At 31.9% G+C, this 18,348-nt stretch overlaps 1 protein-coding gene across 3 annotated transcripts in view; it reads right to left on the bottom strand.

The window, feature by feature from the left end:
* LOC124536802 (hormone receptor 4) overlaps nucleotides 1–18,348 on the bottom strand; it is an 84,124-nt gene that overhangs the window by 31,951 nt on the left and 33,825 nt on the right. For 2 of the 3 annotated variants that reach the window (XM_047113410.1, XM_047113417.1), the window contains exon 1: nucleotides 8,292–8,489. The exons of the other annotated variant lie outside the window; for it this stretch is intronic. In XM_047113410.1, coding sequence (XP_046969366.1) covers nucleotides 8,292–8,346 — 55 coding nt within the window. In that variant the 5' untranslated portion in view covers nucleotides 8,347–8,489. Of the gene's footprint in view, nucleotides 1–8,291; nucleotides 8,490–18,348 lie in introns of those variants that run through there. 3 annotated transcript variants of the gene reach the window in all.

Genomic DNA, 18,348 nt, shown 5'->3' on the forward strand with positions numbered 1-18,348 from the left:
TGCCGGTCTAGGCAGCGAACGCTAACGGTGCAAGCGAGACGGGCGACTGCGCGGGCGCAACGGTATCCAGCGTACAACGTAACTTTGCTTACGGTACCGTGTGTAATTCTACTGGAACTTTTCACGGATGAAGCGCTTTACTTAATATGTATCTCATTAATATTTGTAAACAAACAAGTTGTGGTATATTAATGATACGTGTAACATTTCATCGTTAGATTTTTCGTTGAAAGTGAGAGTAGCGGTCTGTTAAGCGATCGCTAACGACATGTGCGCAAGAACGTAAGATGGTTAGCTTTAGTGTGTTAATTGCCTAAGTCCTTTTCAACCCATGATTAATTTGTTCTTTAAATCATTAGCGTAATAGTTAAGCATTCTTACAAAAAGGGGATCGTGGCGATTAACAGCTTGCCTTTCAATGTTATGTCTACGATTACCACGATTACGAAACGTGACGTGGGGAAGACGACTCTTATTTATAGTGAAGGTCTATTTCATGAAGTGTGTCAAATAACTTGTAAATCCATTGATTAATATCATTAAAAAATATCACATTTTGCTTATTTTTTATGTTTGGTTTGATCGTAATAATATTATTAATTTATAACGTTATATTTTAATAGCTATTGTAGAGCTTTTCTTAATATTATTGAAAATCGATTCAAGTAAAATGTACCTGTGTAAACTAAGCAGAAGAATTTTCAATATGTTACTCACTGTCAAAGCACTTCTCGTGTTTTGAGCAGTCAAGAGCCATAGACCAACCACTTTCTCTTTCGATTGCCGTTGATTGTCGATCTTATATGGGATTCACACTGCACACATCGATGCAATGGGTACGATATAATGAACAGTTTGTATGTGTGTACGGTTACATCACGTAAGTTTGGCTGACGCATCCATCGAGCGAAATGTCAGAATCTATTTATAAGATATATGTATTTGCATTTCACTTTCCATAAGATTATCTTGGCTTTTGAGGAAGATTCCTCTTCAAGATCGTTCACCTTTATGCTTGTACGAAATTTATCGTTGCGAATTTTATGCGTTTACCTTGTTACTTTTTTTCGGTATGGTTAAAGTTCTAAATTCAAAAGTATGTAGGTTTATTTGATGAGTCAAGCGTGGGTTATTTTCGTTGAAAAGTAGTTAATTCGATTGAAATAGCTGATCTAGTTTAATGTTATTTTCTAATCACATTCGAAATGAAATTTATACAATTCCTTATTTTTCTTGTACGATTAAGTTTACGTTAGTGTTTACGTTTGCGTTTTTTTTATTGCATGTTTATATCCATTAGGTTTTACTGACAGTTCAAATATATTGATTGATATATTGTTTTGTTTATAATTCAAGCGCATTTATATCCAATTATTGAATGTAAGTCATTTAATTGTAACTTACTACAAAATTAATCGTAAATACCTATTCTCAATTATATAATTATAAAATCCGGTTTCGGTTACGTTATTTATTAACTAATTTTTGACATTTAATGGGAAGTCTCCTATCATAAGGAGCGGGCGTCGAACGTGAGTCTATAATAATGCTATCCCGTTACGTAGCTTAATTGACTGTAGGATATAGAACATGATTCTCCTATTTACCTGAAATACATAAACTGTCTCCCGTTATCTAAGCAACAAAGTAAAATTAAATAGCAATAAAACATCAGTGTTATCTTTATCTTATAATTAATAAATTATCTATTTAAATGTCAAGGTTATATTTGTACACGATATATTTAATCAATGAAATGATTAACCGTGGGATGTATTTGGTTATTGTTAGCAAGAAAAGTAAATATTTTCTAGAACATTCTCTGATTATCACGTGAAAATTAGTGAATCAATTTTAATAAAACTACACTTTTTACTTAATTCCCACTGCTGGGCTAAAGGCCTCCTCTCCCTTTGAGGAGAAGGTTTGGAACATATTCCACCACGCCGTTCCAATACGGGTTGGTGGAATACACATGTGGCAGAATTTCTATGAAATTTGTCACATGCAGAATTCCTGACGATGTTTTCCTGCACCGCTGAGCACGAGATGAATTATAAAGACAAATTAAGCACATGAAACAGCGGTGCTTGCCTGGGTTTGAACCCGCAATCATCGGTTAAGATGCACGCGTTCTAGCCACTGGGCCATCTCGACTCAATAATATATAATATAAGAATTTATATATGTATAATTTAGTAAAAGGATATAACAACTAATTAACCAGATCCTTGTAAACGAGAGGAAAACGCAAGTAATAGATTATTGTCCGTGACTTGCGTCGCATTGTCATAAAGGTTCAGAAGCAAGGCCGCTGCCTGCGTGGGAAATCCATCGCCCTTACGAACACGATTATAGCTAAAAACGATTGCTAGTTATAATACAATGACAAAATTAATCCTTAATCGCGTAAAAAAATAAATATTAAAAATTTAAAGTAATTGTATTGCTTAGATTGTTTCTGTTTTGATATTTGAGAAGATTGTAAAGTTGATTCGTATTTTTCAGCTAAACCAAGCTTGTTAAAAAGCAATGAATCGTAATAATATGTTCATAAAGTAAAATGTAGTTGTTTTGGTAATAATAATAATAACAACAAATATCTGATTTGAATAGATTCATATCGATTTTATATTAACCTCCCCTGTCAATCACTAATTTGAGGAAAACCTTCGTTGAGGCCAGACCGCATACAACAAACGTGTAATTTTAAAGCTTACAAAAATATAATTAAGTTCTTTTGTAAAGTAAGTGCTGCGACTGTATGTATTAGTGTTATGAAAACAGTTAATAAGCAGTCCTAATGTTGTTACTATGCCTTTTTTCATTGTGATTACGACTTAATTAGAAAAAATGTTAATGTACACAGAAGTCCCAATTGAATATGAGCCGCAATGGTAAATCCTAAGGCCAATTACACAGAAGATATAAGAAATATAAGTTTATGTAGAAATGTAAAATAATATCTCATTTCAAAAAAATTATCGAAGGCAACGCCTTCAAAGGTCTCGGCCAAGTGTACCACGGTCAGTCTATTGAATTTGGGTTACTAATTTTTCATATATTTTTGTCATTACTGATTTTATTGTCCTAATACCGAAGTTGATGGAAGTTCGAATAGTATACAGCGTTCATAAGTATGGGAAGTAGTAGTATTTTAGTATATATGTATTTATACGTTAAACAATTATCTTAGCATGTGAAACCATCACAACAGTATTTTATTTATATTAACCATTACTAAAAAAATAAGGAAGTTTCTCATATTTTAAAAGAATTATAATGAAATGCCATACTATTCATTATTTGGACTAACTTAATTTTTTTGCACACCACGATAGCGAAGCAGCGAGGTTATCTCTTATTGCAACAGATTAAAAAATGCAATTTACCCAGCTTCAACCTTAATTTCTGTTCGTGAAACAAAACAAAATATACTTGAAATGGCCAAGCGGTTGTATTTGAATGACAGCGTAGAGGTTTGAATGACTCAGTGCGGTGTTAGATGACGATTTTACGACTATATCATCATTGACCCTAATTTCAGTCTGCCTCCCGCTCAGTTGCTGCTAACCAAACTATATTTAGGCATGTGTTGAACGTATACAGTGAGTCTAAGATGTTAAGAAAATTTGTTTACAAAAAACACTTTTCTTTAGGATTTACCTCAATACAATATTTGTTATTAGTTTTTAATAACAAAACCATGTTATTTAGTTTAGAAATTGATATCACATTTATATTGCACTTGATTATTATTTATTATATACATAGAACAACAACACTCGTTAAAAAGCTTAAAAATATATTAAATGTAACGAAAATACTTCAATAGTATTTATACTACAAATGTGATGTACATATTCTATCTATGATGGCGAGTTTATTAAGCGTAACGGCCGATTGTGCGTTAGTGCGTTTGTATATGAACATAACACATTGTGAATCGAAACTGGGCCGGGTTGTCATCCCGTGTGTTATGCAATCACGCCAATTCGCGAGAGTGTGAACATCGCTTATACGCTATTTCAGCCTGATAATATTAACAGCAAACGATCATAGTGCTTTGTATTTCCTCAATATTGGTATCTAAATCCCGAACATAGAGAATAGCTGATAGTCACTCTTAGTAATAAAATATAAATACTTTATTAATTTAAGAAATATATACATGTATTTAATTATAATGAACACTATAGAAATCGACAACGAGTCTACAGGAATTTAGCTTCATCTCGATAAAGGGTCGACTCTACATAGATGTTTATAGTGATTTCTTCCGTGTAGAGATAATTCTCTTTCACTAACAAGATTTTCATAAGTGCCCTAACTTTTCAATGATAAAAATATTTATGAAATAACGAGTCAAATTAACAACTATTCAAAGTGTTTTTAATGTTGCAAATATTAAATATTAATATCCGAGAAGTGATTGTTATTTCATATATATTGTAAGCCGAGTGAAAATTAATTTTTTTTTGCATACACTTGCACACACTACTTAGATAAAAATCACACACTAGTTGAGAATTGAAAAAAAAAAGATATTTTCGTAATATTTTCTGACAGTGTGTAACTCCATTAAATATATCACGAGTGGAATTTCACTTGTATTATCTGTGCGAATTTGAATAAATAAGCGCTAGAAACCCGTTACATATATGTATCGGTTACGTTTATGAATAAAATGAATTTTTCAACGTGCAACGCTATTACGCATCTAGCATCAATACTATTACAATAATAAATTCCTAGTGACAATGCGTCACCTTGCGAGCGTTCGTTGACGCATCTACGTTTTGTCCAAGTGACCTTATGGTTATTGCGTGTTAACTAATAACTACATCTAATCTTAGCTGTCCCGCTCACTCTAATTGCAATTGCTACACTCGTGACTGAGATAGTAAAATTATATATTTGTTTGTGTGTGTTCACCTTCGTAAAGGTAAAGTACGGAGGGCGCTAACGAAAATGAAGGGCTTAAATACTTTGAGCGTTTGAAGGTAACGATTATATCCACTAATAACTCTGACCCGCGATTAAGTTTAAAAGAAAACAAAATTAAAGCGAATCAAGATAAATCATAAATATAAACAAATGTTATGTACACAACATTTTTCATTAAGGAGGTTGCCTATTTTATCGGTAAAGCGACAAAAATATGTATACGAAAATGTAATATTATTGTTTATTTATTATTTAAATTAATAATTATTAATTTAATTAATTTAATTTACTTTATAGATTTATATTATTTAATTTAATTTACTTTATAGATTTGCCGTACCGGCGATAACCGGAACGGTCCGGTTACGGAACTGACTGTGACTGGGCCAGTGGTACATATTATTTGTATATTGTACTACGGTTTAATGAAATCTGACATCTCTGATCGAATGGTAAATTGTACTTAACATAATGCAAAATCTAGATTGGTTCACGTTAAAAATATAAATAAATTTTAGATTCCTTCAACTAATAATAAATACGAAGTTTTATACGATCACAACAATATTGTTTTAACTAAAAATATTGTATATGTATTGTAAGCACGTATAAGTATTTTTATTATTTTGTTTTAAAATATTCTTTGAATAAATTTATAAAATAACCCTTTAAATTATATACAGAGGAGCTTACAATTAGACGTTGTTTAACAATACAATTTGCTCGATGCAGAGCGGTACGTCAGCCTGCTTTGCATATCCTTTCTCTAACTTTCACTGTCCTTGAGCGTAAACCGCACCGATTACTGAATAGAAAAACGTTTACATAATAAAAATATTATGGGTAAATGACTCTTACCAAAATATATAACCTATTACAATAAGCGCTCCAGTTATATTCAGATTATAAGACTCGGAGGGTATAGAAATAAAAATTATAGTTATTTCTTATATCTTTTAGTTTCAGACAAATAAAGACTTTAAAAAAATAAAGTCCATTTATACAAAATACTTTGGCTGTAAAATCTAAATATAACTATTCTCAGTATCATAATTTTACAGAATTACAGTAGTTAGGTAAAGTTATTATAAAATAATACTGTATACAGATACTACAAAAAACCGTCAAAAAACTTAGCAGTTTCTTTTTTATCAATTATATTCAATCAATCACTTACAACTCAATGGTAAAATTTGTCTCCAGGATTTAATTTATATCATGAAAAAAAACCGGTTTAACTGACAAAATTCCGATGAATATTTTTTTGAGGTTTCTTTTTTAACTGGTACCTTGAAAATGAATATTTAAAAAGGTTGATATGAATATGTGAAGTGACAAGAAGGGGTACGCTAGTTGACTGACAGCAGACCCTGTGTCCGAAAAGCTGAAAGAAAATCTATTATGGTATGGGTAAATAATGTTTAGGGTTGAAATTAATATTGCAATGTTACGTCAATAATTATTACGTATGGAAGGGGGCGGTTTTATGGCAAATGTAAGGCCTTATGTAGTAAGGGTTAAGATATGTTATCATGATGTGAGGGTTACATGAATAGGCAGTTGAGAATATGAATAGATGATGACTATAAATAATATTATATCATTTATTCAACCAGTATTTTTAAATAGAAATAATCCTAAATAAATATGTGACCTTAAATTCTATTAATATCCACATAATCCCACACCATGTAGTGAAAGTTTTTACATTTTAGCAGCGATAATACCTAAAACTTGTATTGTACGAAAATTGTTTTGAACGTGTCAATCGGTATCATTTATATCGCACGCTGTCAGCGGGATCTTATCCGTGAGAGCAGTGATGCTGACCTAAATGTACGATTTAAGAGAAAGTTCTTTTTTAAATGGCAAATGAGAGTTTGAATCACGAAACTGCGAAGTACCAACACGCACTGCGGATGCGGAATATGATATTTTTAACGTACCTTTATTTAAAGATTGACCTTTCTTTTTTTTGAAATTTTATTTTAACCAGAAACAGATTATTTTTAAGAATTTATATAAACGAACCTTTTGTCGTATATATATTATTTTAAAGTATGTTATACTTGCTTTTCTTTAACTAGAGTTCTAAAAATCATATATGCTTTGTTAAAAATATAATATGTGACCGTTTATTTAAGTATACTGATAACAAATACGGTATGAAAGAAAGTCTTTGTTTGATTAGAAACATTTCGGCACAAAATATGTTATTTACATTGCGTTTATCTATAAGAATAGTGCAGGAGACAGGTTGCCCGACAGATAACCTAAACTAAAATGCGAACGATATGATAACATAAGGCGTTACGGACGCGGGCCGTTGCTACAATCGCTAGATAAACATATGGGTCACTGAACCGACCTACTTTCCGTATACACGACGAACCCGTGTGCGCGTTTTAGTCAAAAAATCAACGCAAACATTAACACATCAATCAGAATAATAAAATATAAGCACGCACACATGCGCGCGTCAATAGTTACCACGTCTTCCTAACTCGATGAAATTTCACTCATTCGAGTTTTACTATCATAATAATGACATGGACATATAAATTTGTAATCAGTGATATACACTCTAAATATTTAAAAGCATGGGCATATTTTCGTTAATTGAGAAGGCTTGTAGTATTCTAAAAGATTTTAAGTAAACCATTTATGTATTCATTACTGATAATTAATCTTTAATATCATATTTTCACGCACTACAAAAAGCAATTAAGAAAAATTTAATAAAGACGTTTATTTTTTAACAATAAAGTACTGATTGTTAAGGTTATTCTCGTATTATAATAAATAAGTATTTATCTGTTATTTCAATTGCAATTGAAGTAATTGTTTTTGCAATATACCGCTATTAGATGGCGCCACAAGATCATATTTTCAATATGGCCGCCTATTAATAAATTAAGCTTTAAAATAAGTTTTTTTTTAATATAATATTAACTACCTTATTTCTAGTATTTATGAAAATAAATAAATAAGGGTGGTATCCACCATGATAGTGTAATATTTTACATACTTAGTGAAAATATTTATTATCGCGTAATAATTGAAGTATTTTTAGAATACAAAATAAAACATAGTTTATGGTTAATTTAAAGTTGATTTAAGTATTAAAATAAAAAAAGTTCCTTTCATTGAATTTAAAATATTGTATAACAGATTATTAAAATTTTGTGATCAAAGAATTAAAAAAAAAAAACATTCGTTTGTGGGTGTGTGCGTGACGCTCCTTATTAGGTATAAACATTAAAGGGTAGAAGACAACGAGACAAGTGCATGCCGACGTGAATACAGAATAACAAAAGCGGTACAAGTTGTACACATCATCTCACCGTAAAACATTTTGCTCATATGGCCCCGTTGTCCGCTCAGATTTATACAGTCCATTCAAAATAAGACGAACGCCCCAATGAGTTTTCTCATATAAAAGTCCATCACTGAGTGTCATACGTTATTGTGTCGGTAAGTACTAGGCGGTAAGAAGCGAGCGAGCGTGCAACAGTCGCGCTCGCGGTTGGCGCCCGCACGGAAGTAGGTTAGTAACTAAAGTTTTGTTTGCGTGAGGCTGCGGCGCGCTGCACTCCGCTCGCTAGCGGCGCCGCGCGGCGTCGTTCACTCGCAACCTTCCTCGCCCCCGCACTTCTCGTACCCGCACATCTTTCACTTTCGGACTTCCACCGCCCGCCCTTACTTACGGCTGTTACACCCTAGCTTTAATTATGTTACTTTTCATAATTATCTTAACATAAACCGTAAAAATATATATTTTTTTACTTTGAATTTATAATGTATCTAAATTAGTATAAGAATTTGGTTTTTAACTCGACTAATGATGTTTTAATAACTGTTGACTCAGTCAGTCGTCAAAGCTAACGTTTTTATACTGCACGTGTAGTTTATTGATCAACACACGAAGGTACATTAAGCTCTTTGTTAGCCTAGGTCCTAACTATGCACTAGTGCTCGTACATACTGCATATAAAACATAATGTCATAATCGTACACGACCTGACACAATAGTATATAAATTGTGGCACTTAGAAACACTATTATAGTCTTATTACATTTTATTTAATGGAATAATATAAATATGAGACATGCATATATGATAAGATCTTTAATTTAAAAACATCTAGATTGTGCAGAGATAAGGTTGAAGTTCCATTGAAATGTAAAAATAAATGGAAGAACTAACGAAAAAATACCTTGCGCTCAAATTGCCTAATCTCTACACGGTTTTTTGTATATTAACCGAATGTTCGATCGTAGCCCAAAATAAAATAGATAATTTAAGTGCGAAATTGAATTTGACATTCGAACACGGTGTTGAATCGAATGCGGCTGGGTACATCACACGCATTCGCGGAGTGCTCATTGTCGGTGGTTATGTAAGGCGGAGGCCGCGTCGATGCCGCTGCTTGGAGTCAACGTACGGCATTGACACGCGGCCGCCCGCCGCCCGCGCACCGCTGCACCCCGCGGCGTCCCGCGTCGCTGCTGAAACCAGCAGCTGCGAAATTGGGTCACGAGCTACACCGCCTCACGTCTAAACTAACCATTCGATGTGGACCTCTTAGTTCACGAGTTATAAACGCTTACAACAAGAATCATCGCAAGTGACCGAGCTCATATGAAATTGGTTTTACAGAGACGACGAGTGAAATAAACCTGCAGCTTAAACCCACCACGTGAAGTCAAAATATTTAGTAAAGTTATTGTGAAGTTATTATATCTAGCAATTTCTTATTTATATTTAAGATTTAACATATTATTTTTTATTATAATAAATTAATCAATTAATAATTGTTAGACGTCGTTCCTAGTTACAAACAAATGACAAGGGTCTCTCTTGTATCAAATTATTATTTCTTTGAAAACACATTACATAAACAACCTCTACTATCACATCTCGTAAACAAGTGTGATATTATGGAGTAAACAAAGTCAACAGTTTCTAATATCAATGCATGAAAACGGAGAAGGAAAACAGCAATGCGCCGGCATCGAGCGCTCGAGTCAACGAACGTCATTGAAGCCTCATCGTTCTCTATTTCACTTTATGTCGTGTGGATAGAGTTTATAATGCAATGGCGCGATTGCACAACCTAGCCTTGGCTTCTACTGGCCTGGCTGACTTAGACATTCTATCTACTTTTACGAGTACATGGGCGAAGGCTTCAGTACTTTGGTACTTAGGCGTACTCTGTACTTAGTCGATGCAACTAGAATGTTGCACATATGTACTTACGTAATGTACAATTTCGCATCAATAGTTTCAGTGCTTCATATACTCGTAAACATCGTATGATTGCGTGCAATAAGCTTTGTTAAATGGGGCTTTATTTCATTTAACGGATGTTTGTTAATCATGACATATAATTGAAATAAGTCTCTTGTCAATTTCATGATAACATTACCATCTGAATTTTGTCTGTATAACATGCTACTCTTTTCAGACTTTCTAGTATTTTAAGGCTTATGTAACCTTTTTTTTATAACAACGTTAATTTGAATTTTATCCGAAATAGACTGCAAGCTCGCTTGTTTGAAATACAAGTTGTAATACAACACCTATTTTGGACTACAAATTTGACTTGTACTTGACCGGTTATTTGATGTAAATATCGATTTCATTACTAAAACTAGTGGCCTTTGTACGTCACGAATGCCAAATACTATTGAATTACGTATTCATCATATTAATATTTTTTTTATTGAAATGATCACAAAACATTTTTATACCACAAACTATAACGTCTTTCGATTTTGAAAAACACCGACAAATCTCCCATACATAGGTCAAGAAGTTTCTGAAAAGATACGCAAATTATTTTATAAATATCAATCAAATCAAAATGAACGAGTAAAGGATAAAATAAACATAAGGAGATTTGTATATAGCGATATTACATAGGGTGTTCGCGCCCTAGTTTCAGGGAGCGCAGGCTGCATGGGTGATTGTACGTCATTGACCTAACTACCTGCGGCGCCGATAAATATAGCGGTCCGGGAATATGGCATTGAAACGCTCACTACTAGACGATTGATAAATACAGATCTCTAATAATAATATATAACAAATGCCGATGATTGGTCATTAATGAAAACACATATATGTTTAAAAATGATAAACTTAGAAGTTTAAAAAAGAAGTGTAGGGAAACCTTAAGATATTATTGTTTAGCTTCTATTATTAATATGTAAATCTCATACAATATAAACTTTTTAAATTTAATATCTCAAAACTGTTTTTTTTTATTTAATATGAAATTATATAGCATATTAATTACAAAGTTTAACCTTACTTTTCCAATGTAAAAATAAATTTTATTACTTATATAATATAATACGACAATGAACATAATATTGTTAATATACTAACAGACTACTTTACGATAACTTAGCTATAGCAGATATGATAAACTAACAACAATTGTTATAGAATAAACAAATACGAGAATATATACAATGCGTACTTTTATTATAATACCTTAGGTTTAGTGAATGCTTCATATATATGTTAAATTCGCTAGAATGTCATAATTTTAAATATTAAATGCAATATAGATTGCTACTGAGGGCTTCTATAGATTAATAACGATCGGAGGTATTCCTTGTGGTGAAGGGGGTTGTACGCGAGGGGTGAGAGGGAGAGGATGCTAGGTCAGCACGTGCGGGCTGCAGCGGTGAACGACCGTCATTGACCCACCTCTGAGGCCTACTTATAATGTGCCGATAACAACCCTAATGATAACGCACAGAGTGTTTGTCTGACTGATTGTATTCAATTATTTGGATATCAGATTAACAAAACAACAAAGGATTAGAAATTATTAATAACATGTTTATTTTCAAGAACATATTATTAATTAAAAAACGTATCGGTTTTACTTTTTTATCTTTGATTCTAAATAAAGGCTACGAATATATCCTTTATTTATTAATTAATAAAGATAATATATACATCATTCTCTTAGAATATAAAACTGAATATGATAAATTGGTGTCTACACAATTGGTTATAATGATTTCACGTCAATATACGACTTACATAAAAAAATGATCAATTTTGCTTAAGGAAAAAACAAATATTTTACCATATGGTTAATTCAGACACAAAGTCTTATAATCTACCAAAATCAATATTATACAAATATTACTAACTAGTATTCAAATTCATACATACATTTATGAAATTAATTAAAACAAAATCAGTAATAGTCGAGTTGCTAGGACGTTATCATGACGATAATGTGTCTAAACCTTGGTCCACCAGTTCAACTCATTTTCCTTCTAGTATACAATTATTTTGTGTCAATGTCAAGTGTAACTAGATTATTGCAATTAGTCTCGCTTTAAAATAATATTCGTTCATTTAGAAGTTAAAGCACTAATTGTTTTATTACATATATTAATTGTTATAATAAAGTCACTGATTTTATTTTCGCAATAATAAAATCCCGATGTGTTCTGATGGAGTTTTCTCAGCGATGTAGTTGCGATGTTCTCAGGGGATGTCCGCCTTTAATAATAATCAACGAATTATATATAACTAGCAATTACTCACTCAATTCGCTTGGCGTAAAGGAAATAATATATTATCTTTGAAGGAAAAATATATATTACGCCCTATTTCACGAAATACTCAACCTCTACACCAAATCTTATTAAATCTTTGGTAAAGTCGAATCAAACCAGTCCTTCGTGAGTGGTTTAATATCAAAATTACAAACACATAAAGTGTTGCATTTATTTAAATGAATATATAATTAAATATGGTTAGTTTTGTAAACGAGTATGCAGAATATATTGCAGCCTATTTGGTTTCATTGCGAAAGCTGGTATAAGGATTAGTTTTGAAAACTTACGAAGTTTATATTGGACTCACGAACTGTAGCAAATGTCGCTTTAAGTAGCTTTTATTACGACAGCCATCATAAAATGGTCATGTTAAATGAACATTTCGAAAATCAATATTTTAGCTTAGAATTATGTTTTTGTTTGGATCTTATAAACTTGAATCTATATATTTCTATACCAATATTATAAATGTGAATGTAACTCTGTCTGTCTGTCTATCTATTTGTCGCTCTTTCACTAACAAAGCAATAAACCAAAATTGAAAATTTGTGTTATGAAGCAAACTTTAACTCTAAGGAAGGACATAGGATACTTTTTTGCCTAGCACGTAACAATAAACTAGTGTTTAAATAAAGTGTAAAGTTATCTCAGGTTTTATAATCGGTATATTATTATCTTTATTTAAAAATACACAACCGAATACCTTAATTATTACAATTTATCTAAATATATTCTGTACCTTATTTGTTCTATTTTGGATACGTAAAAAAACGGTATAATGTCACACGTATTTGTCACGATCTTGAGTTAAACCATCAGTGACGTTAAAAAAGCTAAAACTGTAAGTCTTTGCCAAGAGATCGTCTAAGTTATATTTAATGTTTTGATTTTTATTTTCGTTATAATATTCATTCGTAGCAAGGACACAGATGAGTCTTAATTTAATTTAAAAAAAATTTACAAAACATATATCGATTAATTATTTTTTCTATTTTACAGAAAAACTTTGGTAACCTTATTTTTCAAGATATTATTCAATATTGACGTAAACTATAAATACATATTTTCCTAGAAAGATCTATGAACATCCCCGCTGCACTGGAGTCCCATTTCCGGCCCCAGCGATCAATACAACCCGGGGAACGAACCCGTGACCTCGGACCAGAAGTGGGCCACCGCGCAGGCGTCATAGCGGTGCATTTTGCCATTTTGAATTGCTAATTTTTTATCTATTAATGACGCTTACGTTGCAATTCGATGCAATCTTAAGGATTAAAGATACCTATGTACTGAAATAAATATATTCGGTTCTGGTATTATTATTTATTATAGCTTTTCTACCGCTTAAGATGTGTCAATGGTCATGAAGATATTCAGAATTTTTTTGTTGTAATTTAAAGCTTGTCTTAATGTAGGATATAAATGAAAAAATGGTACAAAAATAAGTTTTTGATTTTTTAATATATCATATATAAGCGGACGGTAAAATTGATTACCTAATAGTAAGAGTACTACCGTCCATAGACATTGCCTCTGTATGTTTGCACTGAGTGTTGTAATCTGATTTGGTAACTATGACAAGAAATAGAATTATAATTTTTATACTGAATTATCTTAATCAACAATTTCAGTTTCAAAGAAATCACCTGTGTACTTATCAACGAATTAATTTGTATAATATTTCTCCTTTAATCTTTTCAAGCAGGAGAATTGGAACTCCTTTTCTCAACTTTAGATGAATATAGATTTGGAACCTTAAAACATTAACTTCGTTTATTTGATACTTAAACTTGTACGTCATATTGCGTCAGTTGGTCACACGTGTGTTCAATACGCATTTGTGACCAAGTGACGCAAAATCATTGTAAAAGTGAAGCTACACCGGATAGCAATTGACTACTAAGTCTCGCAAATCTAGTTATTTCGCTGACCACGCAAGTGTGACACAGACTTTACCTTTTTCATTAGTAAAAACGTTTTCGTGTATCACGCAAGTTGTTTGATCTCTTTATTATTTTATTAATGAGTAAAAGATTGTTTACCTAAATGAAAAGGTTATGAAATAGATTCGTAATTGTCGGTGGTGTCTTTTTCTAAAAGAGTTACTAGTGTTTAGTACATTTTGTCTATTAGGTAAGCAGAAAGAGTTCGGTAAATGTATCACTTATTTACTTCGCAAAATGCATTGAATGAATACCTGTCTGCCAGGCAAATTTATGTTCTACAATCTCTGAACGAATTTCGGATTCTTTAGCGAAAAACATGACTCCGCTGAAGCGCTGTTACCAGATAAAATATTGTTATTGATGCTTACAAATTACTTCGAATAAACTTTCTTAAAAACAATGGAATAAAAATAAATGTACACAATAAAACCGAAGGTAAAGGTCGAACGAATGTAAACGCAACATAATTACTTTGTATAAAATTTTGACTTCAGACAGGCTCGTATATTCCGCTCGATGCAATGCCAAGGCAACTGCCAAATGCGTGAGGTCAGAAACCAATGTCAGGGGCCCTACGAATTTTGTATATATCTATATTAAATGAATTATTTCAAATATCATGACGAATTCAACCGATCTAACCGGTATCTTAATGATTTATATTAATTTTATCATATTTAACGTTAACTATAAAACCTTTTTAGTAGATTGTAAGTTATATTATTTTCATAAACTATTTACACTTGGCAACTATGCAGTCTATTCTTAATTATGCATTTTATTTCTTATTATAAGGTTTGTTATTTAGAAGTGTGAACGAGACACAGCACTTTGGTTCGGGTTGTCTAAGGATGAGATAATGGAGTGAAATTGAATATAAGTATTATATAGCATGGCAGTGACAACGGGTCGACCCCCTTTTGACCTAATTTCCAGAGCCATCCAGAGGGAACGTGACGCACGGCTACACAGATGTATCAATAGCTAAACTATAACCATAAATAAACATTTCAACATGTGCATATATTTGTAAAATAACTAACGTTTCTTATAAAATTGCGTAACGATTCTTTTGGGATTTTTTATATATAATATATAAGGATATATGCAATCACGAAGGCGTCCCCTTTCCCGGCAATTATTGGCGTTTTGATAAAATAATCTAAATAAATATTATTTTTACTGTGTTTTTTTTCTCTTTTTAATTTCACGCACACTAAGTCATTTCATAAGGTTGAGCCTCACTCATATTATACTCGTGTACGCTGACAATTATTTAACGCAGAGGAGCGCGCCTTCGTGAATGAATTCATCTGTACTACCATGGTATGTTATAGTAGTAGTTTATTTTAGGCAATTTAGATAAAAACAATACTAATTGTTTACCTTTGGAAATTAAGTATTTTATTTAAATGTGTTGCTTGGTACTGTTTTATTTCCTTAATAAAATAAATACTTTGCTCTTTATATAATACCACAATTGGGTAATTATACCAAGCAGATAAAATCGTTAAAAAATAGATTTAATCTAAAACAAAGTTTCTAAAATAATATAGTAAAGAAAATAGTATTCGTTATTGTTAGCCTAGCTTACAAAATGCGTCTCTAGGTGTGTGGGGGCGTGCGTTTAGGTGTGAATTTGTGTGTGTGTGTGTGTGTTTGTGTGTGTGAGCTTCATATAAAATTATATACATAATTACTAAGGCGGTATACGAACAGTAATATTTAAAATGTAAGTAATTAAGCAATTACTCATTCTTTAAAAGATATCGGTTTGAAACCGAACCGAAGAGATAAAAAGGTGAGTTATTTCGATTAGTAGTAACTTTTCAACGCATATGGCCTCAAATCATATTATTTATGTTGTATGTTCAATTTAATGTGAAGTCATTCTATATTTATGTCTGTTGGAGCGTCCCTTAAGAATTTCAGTATTTCCGTTTTCCGAAAAAATGTTTGATATAAAGTCTCGCTAAGCCATTTTTAGCATTTATTTATTCTAAATATACTTACTTATGTATGTATGAATCAGGTATTCTTTACCGAAACGCGACACATGCAGAGTTATAGTGACTAATTTTTGTGCTTTAAATGCAGACTCACGATCAACGCCGATAAAAATAGTCGCACCTACTGACTATACTAATATATTAAAGCGTTATTGTAATTGCAAATTATATTCACTTTAAACTTAATATTTTTTACAATTAAACTGACATTTCTAAAATAAAATACGTAATATTATCTATACACATAATAAAATTGGAGTGTCTGATTGTAACATTAAAATAGTGTTTATGATTGTAATATTAAAAATAGTTTTACTGAATACATATATGTATTAACACACGGCACATATACCAAAACAAAATTTTTTGACGGTCTGTCTATTTGTCTGTTCCGGCTAATCTCTGGAACAACTCGACCGATTTTGACGGGTTTTTCACTGGCTAACCGAATAATAGGGAGTAACTTAGGTTACAATATTTTTGTTTTGTTAAATTCGAACGCGTACAAGGTCGCGGGCACAGCTAGTATTATATATATTACGATTATTGAAATTTCAAAACGTGTTATCAGTTTTTTAAACGAATAGTTAATTTGCAGTTTAATCAAGCCATTTGGAATCAAACATCATAATTTTAAGTTTTATTAAGTTTATCTTGAATGATTGATTCAAAAAATAAATATTTTATTTTTATTATTTATATTGCGCATCGGTATATTTAAGTTTTGTGTTCCAAAATAACATTTGAATTATATAATAACACTGTATTATACAATGAGGAAATCAATCAATATTAAAAGAAAGTTCTGGAAGCTAAATAAACACCCCGCCGAGTTGGAAGCGTCTGGGGCGCGTTGCCATGGCAACGCTGCATTTGACGCACCGACCTAGTTCGCTTCCCGCCCGCCCAAATGTTAATGACCTCCAAAACCCAGGTCGAAGTTCACGTTACACGAGTAAGGGATTATCTACACCATCTACCCCTATAGATGACTTCTCGGGTCACTCGTATTGATCCAATGTAATATTGTTTAAAGGGTTTCTGGGTTACGGAATACAGTACCCGCTCGCACATGTAACCTTTTGAAGTTTATTTTTATAATAGATAAAAATTAAAGAGTATTTGTATCAATGTTTGTGGCTGTATTCAAATGTTACAATATTTGCTCTTACAGTATCATTTGTATATCCGACGCGGTTGACGAGTATATGAAAATATTTAAACCGATTCGTGAAACCGTTATGCCTCGTTGTAAATAGTTCTTAAGAGTTGGTTGGTAAGTATAATTTTAGGATTTGTATTGTCAAACTGTTTTATCGTTGTTGGGGAATTTCAAATACCGTACTTTCATAATAACAACCTCTCATCTTTCTACATTTGCAAGTAAAGTGATGACCCCACTACTACGCATGACCTTGGTTCTTCTTGGAGATTTGCGAATATACAAAGAAGCAGCCGGTTGTTGCAATTTTCTCTTACCCTTTAATCACGTCAAAACGATGATGATGTACGTCAGTAGGATGTGGATGCAATTTTTTTTTTTTGACAGTGAAAAACAGAATTGCCTTGAATAATAATTTATAAAAAATGTGTGAAGAGGTTCTAGTGTTATTAATATATTTGCTATTTAAAGCGCGCGACATCAAAATAAACCACGATATAAAAATTTGAAAAAAAAATAGGCACATATGACATTATTGGTACATGTATTAACATGTTATTTATGATTTATAAAGTAAATTTTACTAATGCAATCGTCAAAGATCAGAAAATATCATTTAACTGGTAACATCACAATTCCATAGAATTACTAAGCGTCTCAATTCACTCTGAATCACGGATTTTTTTCAGTT

The sequence above is a fragment of the Vanessa cardui genome, chromosome 2, assembly GCF_905220365.1.
Source record: "Vanessa cardui chromosome 2, ilVanCard2.1, whole genome shotgun sequence".
NCBI classification, from domain to species: Eukaryota; Metazoa; Arthropoda; class Insecta; order Lepidoptera; family Nymphalidae; genus Vanessa; species Vanessa cardui.